Source organism: Ischnura elegans, chromosome 4 (genome assembly GCF_921293095.1).
Source record: "Ischnura elegans chromosome 4, ioIscEleg1.1, whole genome shotgun sequence".
In the NCBI taxonomy this organism is placed as follows: domain Eukaryota; kingdom Metazoa; phylum Arthropoda; class Insecta; order Odonata; family Coenagrionidae; genus Ischnura; species Ischnura elegans.
The window spans coordinates 117,343,964-117,358,552 of record NC_060249.1 but is presented as its reverse complement, the minus strand read 5'-3'; the positions used below and the strand labels follow the sequence as shown (position 1 = coordinate 117,358,552).

At 40.0% G+C, this 14,589-nt stretch overlaps 1 protein-coding gene across 7 annotated transcripts in view; it reads left to right on the top strand.

Moving 5' to 3' along the window:
• The window catches only part of LOC124157938 (polyphosphoinositide phosphatase), a 67,786-nt gene that overhangs the window by 28,677 nt on the left and 24,520 nt on the right, over positions 1–14,589 (top strand). For all 7 annotated transcript variants that reach the window (XM_046533040.1, XM_046533041.1, XM_046533046.1 and 4 more), the window contains 2 exons: positions 4,342–4,533; positions 8,787–9,026. In XM_046533040.1, coding sequence (XP_046388996.1) covers positions 4,342–4,533; positions 8,787–9,026 — 432 coding nt within the window. The remainder of the gene's footprint in view (positions 1–4,341; positions 4,534–8,786; positions 9,027–14,589) is intronic.

The following is a 14,589-nucleotide window of genomic DNA, read 5'->3' as shown; positions in this document are numbered from 1 at the left end:
ACTAATATTTCAATCCAATAAAGGTTTAATACCAATTGCCGAAAGTCATTGTTAGACACCTTTTGGGCTAGTAGAAGACTCATGCAGCAGTAGACCTTCAAGTAGACCAGAAATGGGGAACTTCGAAGCAGGTAGGCAGAAAAAGGTCAGTGGGTGAGAAAAGGGGGAAGGCGTGAAAAACATTTTTATTGTTCTCGCATAACTTGATATTTTTTTCCAAGCTATGGTCTTCCTAAGCAGGTAGGCAGAAGAAGGTCAGTGGGGGAGAAAGAGGGAAGGGTGAAACAGGATTCTATTATTCTCTTATTTTCCGAGTCAACTACCACCGACAGTGTACGGCGCGAAATTCAAAGTATTTTAAGTATTAGAGAGCGAACCTTTAGCATAATTATTCGTGACCTCGAATATCGAAAACTTTCTAGTATTCCATAAGAGAGACCCAGTCGTAGGTGTAACCCCTCCTTGTGAACAGTAGTTGCTGTAAAAAAAGTCAGCCAATGAATAAAGACATTAGATGCCAGTTGGATAAAGTGAGGTGAGGCACTAGAGGGACCTCTTACAAAACAAATATGGTGGCTTTTGTTTACATCAGGTGCTTGGGTCGACATCAATAATTTTTCATTGATTTAATGAGAATACGAGAAGATTATGTCAGTGTTTTGTGGATAAATTTATAAAATCAAAGAGGAAATCAACATGGCATGCTTCTGCTACCTTTTTCATGACTCCTTTTACATTCTGATTGACATCTCCTGAAGACACCGGCTTTTCGAAAGGAATTTATATCCGCTTTTACCAGTATATAAAGTAACTTTTTGCTTTATATATTGTAGTTGCTCTTTTATAAAAAAATCATACTCATAGGTTTAGTGTGAATATCTTTTGCACATGGAATTCTTGCCGTAGAATTGCCACTTTGCAACTGCGGTTAATCACTGGTATGGCGATCTTGAGTAGCAGTCTCGCCTAATTAGTCTATCTGTGTAACCGTGGCCATGGACTGGTTGTGCATTCTGTGTATATTGAACAAGTACATTAAAGTGTATCTTGTGCCCAGTCTTCTGACTCTTATTCCTGCAAACTTCGAGACAGAACAACATTGTTTAAATTGGAATGTACAAAAGCCATACTTTTAATACCTACTTAACGTCATTGTGCAACCAGTGCCAAATGTATTTGAAGAAACGGAAATATTGAATTGAATTCTTTTCGGGTTTCCAACAGGGTCAGGTCTTCTGCTGACAATGCTTCAGTGGCTAACTCGGCCATCATCCTCAGGGCGTTGATGCCAAGTTGGATTTTCTCACCTTTATATATAATTTTGAACTGTTTGTTCCTAGTCAGTTGACTCCTGATTGGCTGGTGTTCCTCTCCCTCATTGCTTCCCTAATTTTATGAAGGGCCTCCATGATTGGCTTGACTGAGTGCATGTCCAGTATCTCTGTTGAATTTCTTCTCCTCCATTAGGATGAGATGATTGCAGAGATAGCAGTTAAAACGCTGATAGAAGAAGACCTGACCCAGTTGGAAACCCGAAAAGAATATACTATGTATATCATTTAGTTTGCTGGGAAAGAATTGAACATACCGTACTTATCTGAGTATACTACCCCCATTTTTTTCCAAAAAATCCTGTGGTAAAAGTAAAGGGGGGACTATCTTCAAAGGCATTTTTTAAATTTCTCCCCAAAACTGAAGCCTCAAAATTAGGGGAGGGACTATATTCAGAGGGGGATTACATATATTCGGAGAAATTCGGTGTATCACATATTTTCCGTTATTAGATCCATAGTCTTCTTCCCCAGCTATTTGGTTGCTGAAGAGTTCATGACGTAACTGACTTTTGCCGAGCAGCTTGTCGCTTCTCTGCCACTCCTTGGCCTCACAAATGCATTTTAAGCAGCCATTAACATGCTAATGAGCCATTATTTCCGTTAAAGATTGAGTCTATGTGAACAACTTAATGAACAAGAACTTTGATGACGTCATTAACTCCTGAAAAGTGGGCGGCAGCGTATCTAGCTTCTCAGTAGAATTTCTCTTTCTCCATATCAGTGGCTCTCAGTGGCTTCTTTTGTCAATTTATCCCAATATCCATGTGCCCCACAGATCAATTCCATCTTGTCAAAACAGATACGTTGGTCTTATGTTAGGTCGTACTCGGCAATAGTCGATTTTTTTAGATAGCCTAGACAAATGCATGGCTATAGTCTTTCACTCTAGTTTTAATAGTTTTACCAGTCTTTCCTATGCAAGCATCAAGGGTGTACCGTGGATCAAATCTATGAGGGAATAGGGGGGGAAAAGCCGTGGTCTTTCAAGTTGTAACCTTTTAGCACAGAAAAGGTGAATGAAATGAAAATTTTAAGAAAATTATGACTGCACTTCATTAGATTTTAAAATAATTTGCTTGAAAAAAATAATGATTTCAATTTTAGTTCCATGTCTCAGGCTAATATCATTTTGCATCAAAAGAAAATTTTTTCAAAACTTTAGTTTTGAACTAAATTTATTTTCGCTTCTAGGAGGGGCTGCCCCCTCCTCTCCCTCCCTGGATGTGCCCATGATAAGCTTCCCTGGATTCATGCATAATTTGATATTCTCCTAGAGTTTTTAGTCCAAGTTTGTCCTTGATGCAAATAGGTCTAATTCTTGGCTGTGAATGCAGACTCAGACCTGGTCTACGTTGGGAAGCAATCCGTAAAAAATTGCTTGTCTCCATTGGAGGTCATTTGAAAAAAATATTTGAAGTAAAGTTGCAGGCTGAAGCAGTTGAATTCTGATTTCTTGCCTGGCACTCGAGACTAAGGTTATGCTTTCATCATGATGTTTTGCATAATACTGAAGTTTGCTGAGCAATGGTTATAGTATGTATTCATCCACGCTGTCAATGTGCTAACTTTAACCATCTCTGTGTCTACTTTTTCAATCTTTTGAACTGACTCGAGTGACTTGATATAAGTATTGTCAGTGTCACCTACTCCAAATATTGATATTTTTCCCTTATTAGTACTGTGCTGGGTAACATCAAACCACTAAATTCATTTATGTACATGTATTATTTCACTCAGTTTTGCGTAAAAAATAGCATTCTCTTGGATATTTATTAACTTTATATATGCCTTTCCTGTAACTTTAATTTCTTGGATAATAGGTGTGGTCAATTGAATTATCTACCACCCACTCTTGGTTTGGCAAAACACTGCACAGACAGCAGTCATGCTCTCATTGATTGAATACAAGCCATTTGGATGAATGTTGTTCTTATGGCTTATGTCCATTTTAGAGTAGGATTTTGGCTCCCTCACGGCCTAAGGTCTTATTGATGTCGAAGACTTTCGGTTGCAGCTGCGTATTGCGTAAATTCCGTGCTCATGCGGGAAATTTTATGTTGGACAGATAGGGTGTTCCGTTACTTCCCGAATAATAGTACACGAACGGACGATAATACATCATGACACGGAGAAGTCAGCCGTAGCTGAGCATGTATACTCTGAAGACGGGCATAAAATTTTAATCGATGAAACACAGGTGTTAGCCAAAGAAAAATTTTATCACAGACGATTAATTCAGGAGGCAATTGAAATTGAGAAATGCCCCCTGAATTTCAACCGATTGGATGACGTCAAACTCAGCCAGACGTGAAGAGAATCTTCAGAAAGAAACAAGAACGACGATGTTTCCAGTATGGTTTCAGCTATGATTCACCTGCCTGCCCCACCACAACGGGGGATAGTCCGCTCGCCGCTCAAGGACAGGGCTGAAGAGTTCTTCTGATGTCAGCATCATCCTCCCTCCTCCACTACCCCGGTGTAGTGAGGAGGGTTGGCGAGTATACAATTGAAAACTTTTTCTCATTCATCGCCTGATGATGCGACCTGCAAAGGCCACAAAAGCTTGCATGATAACGCACAATATGCAGCTGCACCCGAAAGTCGTTGACATCAATGAATCTCGATGAGAAAGCGTACGTTCCAAGTTAAGGTCTTATGTTTCATTGTGGATCATGTTTGGGACTTATGGCCCTTAATGCTGGTGGTCCTGTATGGGTAGAGTTTGGGTTTTTGGTTTTACCTGCAGGCCTCTACTATGAAAGCCTCCAAAAAGTTGTTTTGGCTATTTTCTTGAATTTTACTGGCATTTACTTGGCTTATACTGTTGTCTAAATTACTCTCCTTTCTTCTGTTTTTCATGAACTTGTAGTCATGCTACATATTGCTTGTCCATTGCATTTTTCACCATATGCTATTTTAATTCATGGAAGAATAACTTCGAAATTGTCTAGCCAGAAATGGTTCATGGTTCTAAATGTATTCTAAACATTGGGAATTTCCTCTGCAGCCGGGGTGCTAGTGGAGCAAGTGAGTCTTCCGAAGAAGATGACAATGGTGGCCGGGGAGTTACTGCTACTTCTGTTGACAATCCCCCTTCATCGAGCAGCATGCAGTTCTGTAGTTCCTTGCTGCCAATGGGCCATGAGTATGACTTGAAGGAAGGCGAACCATCAAAAGCTAACTTAATGCTTTACAAAAGGTAATCATTGTTGATTGCTAGATTTTGACCATGGGAAATCCAGCTGAAGACATCTTAAGAAGGTTGAGGCTGTACAACTGAAAGCATAATTTTCACATAGTAATTTGTGAAAACTTTATTTCAGTTTTCATGTGCATTTAGACTTAAAAGCAAATGGGTGTACAGAATGTGAGCAATCAGATGCTTGTATTTTTAATTTTCGGGTTTCTTGAGCTGGTTATAGCACCATTTTTAAGTAACTACCATGATTTGACTCCAGTTATGGTATTCATTCACCAATCACTCAGTATGGTGAAATGCCTAAAATTTATTGTTTTCATTATTCTCATTATATGTATTACAAAATTTGGTTTTGTAATACTATGAGAAACGACTTTTACATTACATTTTCACAGCATTGCAGAGTGGTCTCCCTGCCATTATTTTATGTATCACTCAATAGCTTCAGACCTTGAGGCCATGTTAAATGCTTTGCAACTTCTACCTTGCAAAAATTAATTGTTGTATGCACTTATCAATTCAAGGTAATTCATGTCTTGGCAATCTTATAATTGCATATGTCTTTCTCTTGAGTTTTGGTCCAAAATAATGTCATTTCAATCTGCTGCCATTATTTTTGGCAGATTAATTGTCTACTGGGCTAATATTCTAACCCAAATTACAGTTGAGAACATAAGCATGACTCGGAGAAAATTTATTCTGTAAAAATATTATTATTACTATGGTATTCTACCGATTAGGTAGGTTTCCATGGAGTACTAAAGAAGCAATATGGGAGCCTCCCTTTCCTTCCTGCACTACCTTCTTCAATTTACTGTAAGGCTTACTCCCTTTCAATCTATCTAAAAATCCTATTCCTTCCTCACCCTCGTTTCCCTAACATTCTACCCGCTAACACCGTTTTCATCATCCCGTCCCTGCTAAGTACTCGCTCCATCCAAACCTTCTGTCTCCTCTGTATCTCATCTAAAAGTTGCTTCTCCTCACCCACCATGTCCAGCACTTCATTGTTTCTCCTCCTCTCTGTCCATTTCACCTTCTCCATACCCACATCTCGAATTCCTCTAATCTTCTCTCGTCCTCTCCGCACCATAGAGAGCTACTCTCCAGAGCAAACTCTTCACTAGCCTTTTCTTTAAATTCTTGCATACCGATCCTCTCAGATGCTCCTTCCTATTTCTGGACACCTCCTTTGCGAATGCGATTCGCTTCCTGATGTCCTCACTACTACCTATATCCGTTTTTCTCTAATGTGCTGCCTAAACAGTTGAATTGCTCTCCCTGCTCAAGCTTCTCCCCACCTACTTTTATCTTGAGTCTCACATTCCTTGCTTGCAATGCTTTACAAACCTGTCTTACCTTGGTCTTCTTGTGATTAATCCTCATCCCAAACTCCTCGCACTGCTCGTCTAACGCATCCACTAGAGCCTGCAGTCCCCTTGCTGACTGGCTGATGAGCGCCTGATCATCCGCGAACCTTACCGATTTGAACATCATTCCTCCCACTTTCACTCCTGCTTCCAACTCATCCCACGCTTCTTTTACCACATCCTCAGCGTAAACATTAAAAAGCAGCGGCGATAAAGGACAACCTTGTCTCACACCCTGGCCAATGCTTGCCCCTCCCAGATTCTCCCTCCACTACCCTATATGTAGCTTGTGCAGTCTGGGCCATATAAAGATTACGAATCAGTCACCTATCCCTCTAATCTACGCCTATTCTCTTGAGTATATTCATTAACTTTACCCAGTTCACCCTATCAAATGCCTTTTCAAAATCCACGAAACAGGCACACACATCCTGATCATATTCTAGGTTCCTCCAAACAAGGGACCTCATTATTGCTATTGTGTCACAAGTTGACTTCCCTCTTCTGAAACCAAATTGATCTTCGCCCAAATACTCGTTTGCCCTCGCCTCCATTAGTTTGTTCAATATCCTTTAGTACCACTTTCGATGTGTGCGATATTAGGCTGATAGTCCTATAATATCCGCATTCCACAGCTTTCTTCTTCTTTAGTAGCGGAATTTGAACCATCTTCACGAAATCCATCCTCCGGCCAACTTCCCTCCTCATAGATCCTGCGTATTAGTTCAAAAAATCTTTTCTTACCATCCCTCCTTAGATTCTTCAGGAGCTCGCACGGGATGTTGTCCACGCCCACTGCTTTCCTAGCCTTCATATCATCAAGTGCTCTCTTGATTTCCGAATCTTAGATCCTGGCCCAACATCATCGTCCTCCACTGCACTTTCCTCCTCTGAAGTCAATCTCTCCGGCCTGTTTCTTGCGTCATACAGATATTCCACATATTCCTTCTATCTACTCTGTATCTCTTCTCACTTGGTTAGCATCCTCTCATCTTTAGCCTTGATTTTAGACATGGCTTGTCCTCTTTTGTCACCCAATAGTGACTTTACTTTGGCGTACAATGTGCCTACCTCTCCTTCCTTCTGGAACTTTCCCATTTCCTCGCACTGTCTTTTCCACCAAGCCTCCCTTGCCCTCTTAGTTTCACGCCATAATCGATTATTAATTTGTCTGTACATCCTTTTGCCGTGTTCTGTGTCCACATTCTTCCACTTCCTTCTCTCCTCCATTTATTTTACCATTGCCTCTGTAACCCAAAGTTTCTTTATCCTTCTGCTGTCAACGTAGCCAATTGACTTCTCTGCCACTATGATTATTCCGGTTTTGAGATTATCCTACCCTTCCTCTACAGTCTGTATACTTTCAATCTCCCATGTACTAATGTCCACTAGTTCCTGATATTCTCTCCTCATACTCCCCTTCAGCGCTTCTATATTCCATTTCCCCACCTTCCTGTCTTTCATAAGTGTTTTGAATCTTACATTGCATTTCATGAGCCCTAGGTTATGGTCTGAATCCGTATCCGCTGCAGGGAAGCTGCACGAGTTTTTCACACATTCCAAAACCTCTGTCTCACCATAATGTAGTCTATTTGATATCTCCCCATACCCCCTGGACTTTTCATGTGTACCTTTGCCCTTAATGATGATTGAACCTTGTGTTTGTGATGAATAATTTGTTTCTCCTGCAAAATTCTGACTGCTTTCTCTCCCCTGTCGTTCCGAATTCCTAGTCCAAATTCTCCTATTTCGTGTCCATCCCTCCCTTCCCCAACTGAGACGTTCCAGTCCTCCATCACTGCTAGATTTTTATTACCTGGGGTTTCTCTAATTATGTCCTCGAGCTGTTTATAGACCTCATCTCCTTCTTCCTCCCTGTGATTACTAGTGGGCATGTAAACTTAAACCACAACGAGGTTGGTGGGTCACGCCTTAATTTCTACCACCAGAATCCTATCGCTTACCTGGTCTATATCTATCACATACTTACCCATCTTCCCATTTAATGCTATAGCTACCCCTTGCTGGCTTTCTTCCCCACTACTATGTATAACTCTGTACCCATCACTCCAATAGTCCTCACCATCCTTCCACCTTACTTCGCATAATCCTAAGATATCTATCCTCCCGTTATCCATTTCCCTTTTGATATTTTCTAATTTCCCCGCCCTCATCATTATCCTCACATTCCACGTCCCTACATTTATAGCAGACTTCTTCATCTCCATCTTCTTGTCTTTTTTTCTTCTTTCTTCATTGCGACTACTGCTGCTGATGATGATAAGTCTCTGCAAAGATTACGCATGTAGACAACCCCAAGGACATTGCCGACCTTGCTGCCTTGAACGACACCCGCCCTTTGCGAACGGGTCCCAATTGATGAGATTCTGAGGCTCATTTCCTTGTACTCCATGTTTTTAGGGAAGATATGCATGGTTGGTAGGGTTTCCCACTTCCATTCCAACAGTGTTTTTTACGTGACACCATGACATGGACTACCTTTCGTCTGGCTCCTACCCTTCGACCTATCTGGCATGGGTGGCCCTACCAGGAATAATTGCGAATTAATCCCGCCAGTGCAGCTCTAGGGGTCATAGGAACTTGCAAGCCTTACCACCATGACAAGGTTGTTGCCAAGGGGAGAGGTATAAAAATATTTTTCCAAAAATCAAAACACCTTTGAATTTTAAAATCGTTAAAAAACAAAGGCCTAGATTCAAGCACTGCAAAGCACAATTTTGAATAATTTCTTTTCTTTCACTCACCCACACTGTTTGGATGGTGTTTTTACTGAAGAAAAATCACTACTGGTTCTAGATTTTGGAGTGATGTTGCATTTTTAACTGTATGTGTATTCTTTGTATATTTTTTTGCAATTTATAGGTACAGCCAATTTGGACGTAGCACTCCTCTGCAGATGGAGATGGCCGGCTCAAGTAATCAGCATCCATTACTGGCTGGGAAATTTGCTGCAGATTCATCATCTTTCTCTACTCCAAAGCCCAAAGTGGAGCCTGATTCTGTGAACATATACCGCTCATATATAAAGAGGGGCATGATGTCCGATGCTCCTCTCTCTGCTCAACTTCAGCCGCAAGAAAAAGATCTCATTTTATATCAGAGGTTTGTCGGTTGTGAAGTGTTATGTGCTTCATAGGCCAAGTTACTCCCTTTGCGTGGATTAACCAAAGGGTTCAACAAAAAATGTGTGATATTATTATTAACATTTAATCATACAAGTTCTGATACAAAAACACTTAATTTGATGACATTATGCTAAAGAGCTCATCAGTAATCAAGGCATGATTTTTGTATGGTGTTTGTTTGTTGTGTTTTGATATTTAATTGTTGAAATCAGTGATTACTATTTATTTGATTTCATATTTTCACAGTGTTCACAGTACCACGTAAACAAATGGCTTTGTGTGTAGCATGTGCATGAGCACAAATTTTCATAACATGCAACTTCGTTGGGAATCCTTTTCACTTTAGAAGAAAACATGAGACTAGAGTTGGGCTTGATTAACTCGTGTGTGTGTGCTCTATTTGAATCCAATATTTAGGTACACGTGAGTTGAGCTATGGAGAACGTAAGCAAGCCTGGTAGTTGTTACCACAATGTTTTGAGTGACCATTTAATTGCTAAATTAAATTTTTTCCCTGTCAAAGTTTTATGCTTACCTGTAGCCGTCTGTAAAGCATGGAATTGACTATTTTTACACCATTAAATTATTTTATTGCTATTCCAATTCATTGTCTGTAAATTATCTTCTTGCATTTAAAGAAAAGTTAAATAACCTCATTTGTGTTTTTGCTAGCAGCTTAGAAGATTTTTATGTAACTAACTTTCAGTGGACTTAAGGCTGCCATACACCAAAAGACACACTACACCTTGAAATGTGGTAGTGTGTTTACCTGCGCTGACGTGTAGCCATGTTCCCTGCCTAGTCCAAACGGACGTGTTGTGCACTCACCGTCTGGCTTTCTCTTGACAAAGTTAAATTTGCTTCCATTACCATACCAGGAATATATTTAACATCAAATTGCTATAATCATGGTCAGCAATGTACAAATAATGGTTTTTCTCTTTGGGTAATTTTCAAACTGCCAGCAAATTGAGTTATCGCTATCTCTAGAACTTCTAAAGAGGCCGACCTAGTTATTTTATATTTTTTGAAAATTAAATAAATCATAATCAAGTTATTATGGCATTATCAATGTTGAAAGCAATAAATGATAGTTGAATAAATATGTTAAAAATGCCACTATAACCTACTTACCTTCCCGACCATTTGAAATGTAGGTTATCACAAGATGGCAGCTGGAGAGAATTAATTGTAAGAGAGAACTTTCTTTTTAAGCCATTGTAATCAAGGAATTTTTCCTACCCACAAGGGCATAATGTATTGTTCTTGATAGTGATGGCAGAGACAGCTACCAAACAGTCGACAGAAAAGTAGGAAAAATTCTTACCTGGCTATTATCTCATAAATAATTTACCTGTAGCTCTTCCATCCAAATATTATGAGTCATTTCAATTGAGTTTTTTTTAAGTGGATCTCAACAATGAAGAACTCACTGCATAGTAAAAATTACACTTTGTGTTTATGTTAAAAACACACAATATTTTCTTTAAGTATACGTAGATATTTATATTAATGACATGGACCAAAAAATCAAATAATTGCAAGTGCTGAGCTTAATATTAAGGGCCTGCTTCGGAGAAGGCACAGTAAGATTACAGTAGACGTCTGGTTTAACACCTTTTAATTTCCATGGAGCACAAGTACATAGTTCCCTCCTCACACCCAGTGCGAGATTTCCCCAGATATCTTTGCTCTCCAGCCAGGAACTGTTCCACGCCATCTTGAGACTCTCTCGGAGTCTTCCTATTGGCTGGAAAGATCCGCGAGATCTTGCATTACACAAATCTTCCCACGATGTCCCCATCCCACGCCAAGATGTTGCAACATGTTAAACAGTGTACGGTGTTTCAGCCCTACCTGGACATGGAGACCGATCACACGCCAAGAGGTTGCATCAGTTGCATGGCGTAAGGGGTGTCAGATTTTAGACCCTCGTCTTAACATGACTCGGTCTCCGTATCTACTGAGAATCTGGGAGGGAAACTGATCTGACACGAGAAGGGGAAGCGGGCACTCATGCATAATGAATGCTACCCAATGAAAAAGCTTAGTAAAAACAAATCTCTGCGAAGCTATATGTAAACTTCTATGAAGTGCTGAAAAAACACTGCACTAATGTGCAGCCAGTACTTCCTCAATTATTAGGTATTCCCTGGAACACGACCGATAAAAGGACTGCATTCTTTTGTTTATATTCATCACCCCAAAAACAGTGCTACTAGGCCTTTAAATTAGGGGGATAAAACAAGCAACAATAACAATGGATGTTCACAAACATCCATGCCCAGGATAGGAGTAACCTACCCAGACAGGACGCAAATTTACAACTTAAAGTTTACCAGACCCGTGCTGGGCGGCCGGGACAGAACCCGTTATACCCTCCAGCCTGGAAATCTTTGTCATCCTCCTGTTCCAAAACTGACAAATTTTACAGTCAGAATACCAAGATTGAGCAGTTGACTTGTTTTCAACAATGTCTCATTTAACAGCATAATTAACACCATCTTCAGCAAAGAAAAGTCAGGCCGCATTTTATCCTCTGATTTCTGGCTTTTTCCATCTACCACAGCACCGCTGTCCTCGTCATTTTTCTATGTTCCTATCCCTTTCTTACGTTACCTGTGAATTTATTTGTATAATTATTAAAATTAATATAATTCAATCTGGTAGGATTCGATTCAATCTCAAGAGGGTAAGGATTAAAATTTCAAAATTCAATTATTATATTCCACTCCCCCCCAGACACACACCCGGTAGTCCTCCCCATGCGTAGAGCTGGCGCCCTCTGGCTATGGCCGTCCACCGCCCTAAGAAGTGGTCCAGCTCGGGCCTGGTAAGGACTTTACCCTGCCACCGCAGTGGCTGGCAAGTGAGTTATGTGTTGAAGTACTCCGGTATTGGTCTCCTGCAGATTATGGGACATGTACTCCCAACCAGGTCCCTCTTTTGTATAATCCCTGTATTGGGCACTGCCTGTCTTAACTTCTTTGATTAGGCTTTCTATATCAATGCGACAAAAGTAGACTTGAAAGTCTCCCGTTCCCTTCAAGTGAAATTGTCCCTTACACTTACTGCTTGTGAACTGTTCACTGTGCATGTGCGAACCAAGAGACATCAGGGAGAATTGCCAGAGGGGCGATTGGGTTGCAATGTGCTGCCACATTCTGCTAGGTCCATCCTTAGGGCTGGCATTCGGAGTGTGACTTAAATTGTAATTTATGTTGTTCTGAATGGGCTTTCAGAGCCAACTGATCGAGGGGTGCATGCAAAGAGGCATGGCACATCTTTCAGCATGTAGTGACCTTTTCAGATTGGCCTCTTTAATGTATTCAGTGCCACTACTTTTTTTTGAGAAAATAATTCCCTACAGATTCCTGTTCACATAGCTAGAATTGATACATAGGTATATAGTTGGTCACAAGTTCAGTAATTTCAAGTGGTTTAGCAGTATACATAGTGTCATAGCAAGTTTTCATGTACAACTTTGATATATGAGGTAGCCCCTACTAATATTGAATTGTTTTCGTGGATTTAGTCACATTTGTTTGATGCATGCGGAAAGTCTAGCATTCTCACAGCCATTAGAAATTACATATCCTTTGCTATCAAATGATCTGACCTTATCAAACATAACATGTTGGTGCCAAGAATTTCTTCAGATGCTTACATGAATGAAGGCATGGGAGACAGCCAGGAGGAGAAAAGATGGAGACAAAAAACCACAAAATACTTATCAAGATATAAGAGACTAGGCCGAGGGGATCACATAAAAGAGGCTCCAGTCTGTTCCTTGCAAGTTTGATTTTTGTTGTCACTTAATAAACAGTTTCTAGAAATGTTTGCAGTGTGCTGAGTGCGTAGCACTCTTTTGTTCTTACGATCTTGTTACATGATTCATTAACGCGTACAAGTTATGTCTACATTTATGAATATAAGAATTAATTCCTAAAATGCATTGTTTGACCACCATGCTTGTACGAATGTATGAACAGAAATTAGAAACTGTTCTAATTTGGTTCATTGGTTCGTACATGTTCTATTACAGTTCACCAAAATGATTCATGCACTTACTTCTACAGATTAATGTACTGTGTAACCAGGCCTATAATATTTACGCTCAAGTATTTGGTAGAGAAATGCATCACAAACATAAATTTCAGCTAACAGCCCATAACTTATTTACCCATAAAATTTGGATTGCTCTGCCTTTAATGACAGAAAGGGGCAAATTTTGTAAAGCCATTAAAACTTGTGGTGGGTGACAGCACATTAAGTAGCTGACCACAGAATCTCAAATGTAATATCCATAAACTTCAGAGTGAATGTGTAATTGACATCTACAGTGAATGCCCTCTTGATTGGTGGGGTACCTAATGTAGAATATTTATCCTAACGTCCCTCATTAAAATTCCTACAGTAGTAATTTTTCTGAGGAAACCTAATGCGTTTGAGATTGGTGCGGAGGTCACTGCAGCACTATCAGGCATGGGTCACAAATTACAATAAAGCTGTGGTCACCGCGAGTGCATTTCATGAAAAGCAGACTGAAGCCAATACTGGGATTCTTTCTACACCCTTTTTAAATGGATATACCTATTTAGGGAAAGATGCAGGTTAAGATGACTAAGGGAGAAATGCATAAGAAATTCAAGCAGAAGTAAAATAAACTCTCAGAAGATAAGGAATTGGCAGGGGGAGTGGGGTGTTAGTACAATCTCAGTTAGCTTATCTTGATGCCTTGCTGTAACTTTCATCAATGAACCTTCAATCCAAGGATGAGTAACAAATAGATAATTATCCCCTCGCTGGGCATGTTAAATTTTGTTGAGCAGTTAGGCGTGTGGGCCACACTGGTGGCCCAAATTCAATGTTTTTGTTACCTTGAGTTTTCAAATTTAAAAAAAATTACAAATTATAAATTTGGACTATGTTTATTGTACTTTTTGTCTTTAGGGAACATAATTATGTATAATTAAAAGTGGAACAAAATGCAAAATTACTGAAAAATTGTGGAATATTATTAGCATCAAAAAACTCTGGGTCACGTGTGTGGCACATGCCCCCTTCCGTCTGCGTGCTTTTTAATGCCAACCATGTGCCGATGACTAGCTAACAACTGAGATTTTCGAGGACTTAATAATGTGCAGCTACTGAAAATCACGTGTACATTAATGCAGTCATATGTGAAACAGCACACTAAGGACCACCCCTAAGGCTAATGCACCTGCATGAGGGTTAAGAGAATGGGATCAGAGGTCAGGTAGAAACGATAGTCCATATTTTCATATTTAAAAATACTCCTTGTGCCATAGTAGCATCAATTGGAACAGGGGTGGATATAGGGGAGAGGGGGGCGATATGCCTCCCCAGACCCTTAAAAATGCGAAAGATTTCTAATGCGGTCCCATTATCATTGGGTTCGTTTTGTATTATGAGGTAACCTTGTCCCCCCTCAGAAAGAAATCCTGGATCCGCAGCAAACTCTTTAGTTGAAATCGAGGCTACAGTAAGCACAATCAGTCTATTAACTCCTCAGTTAA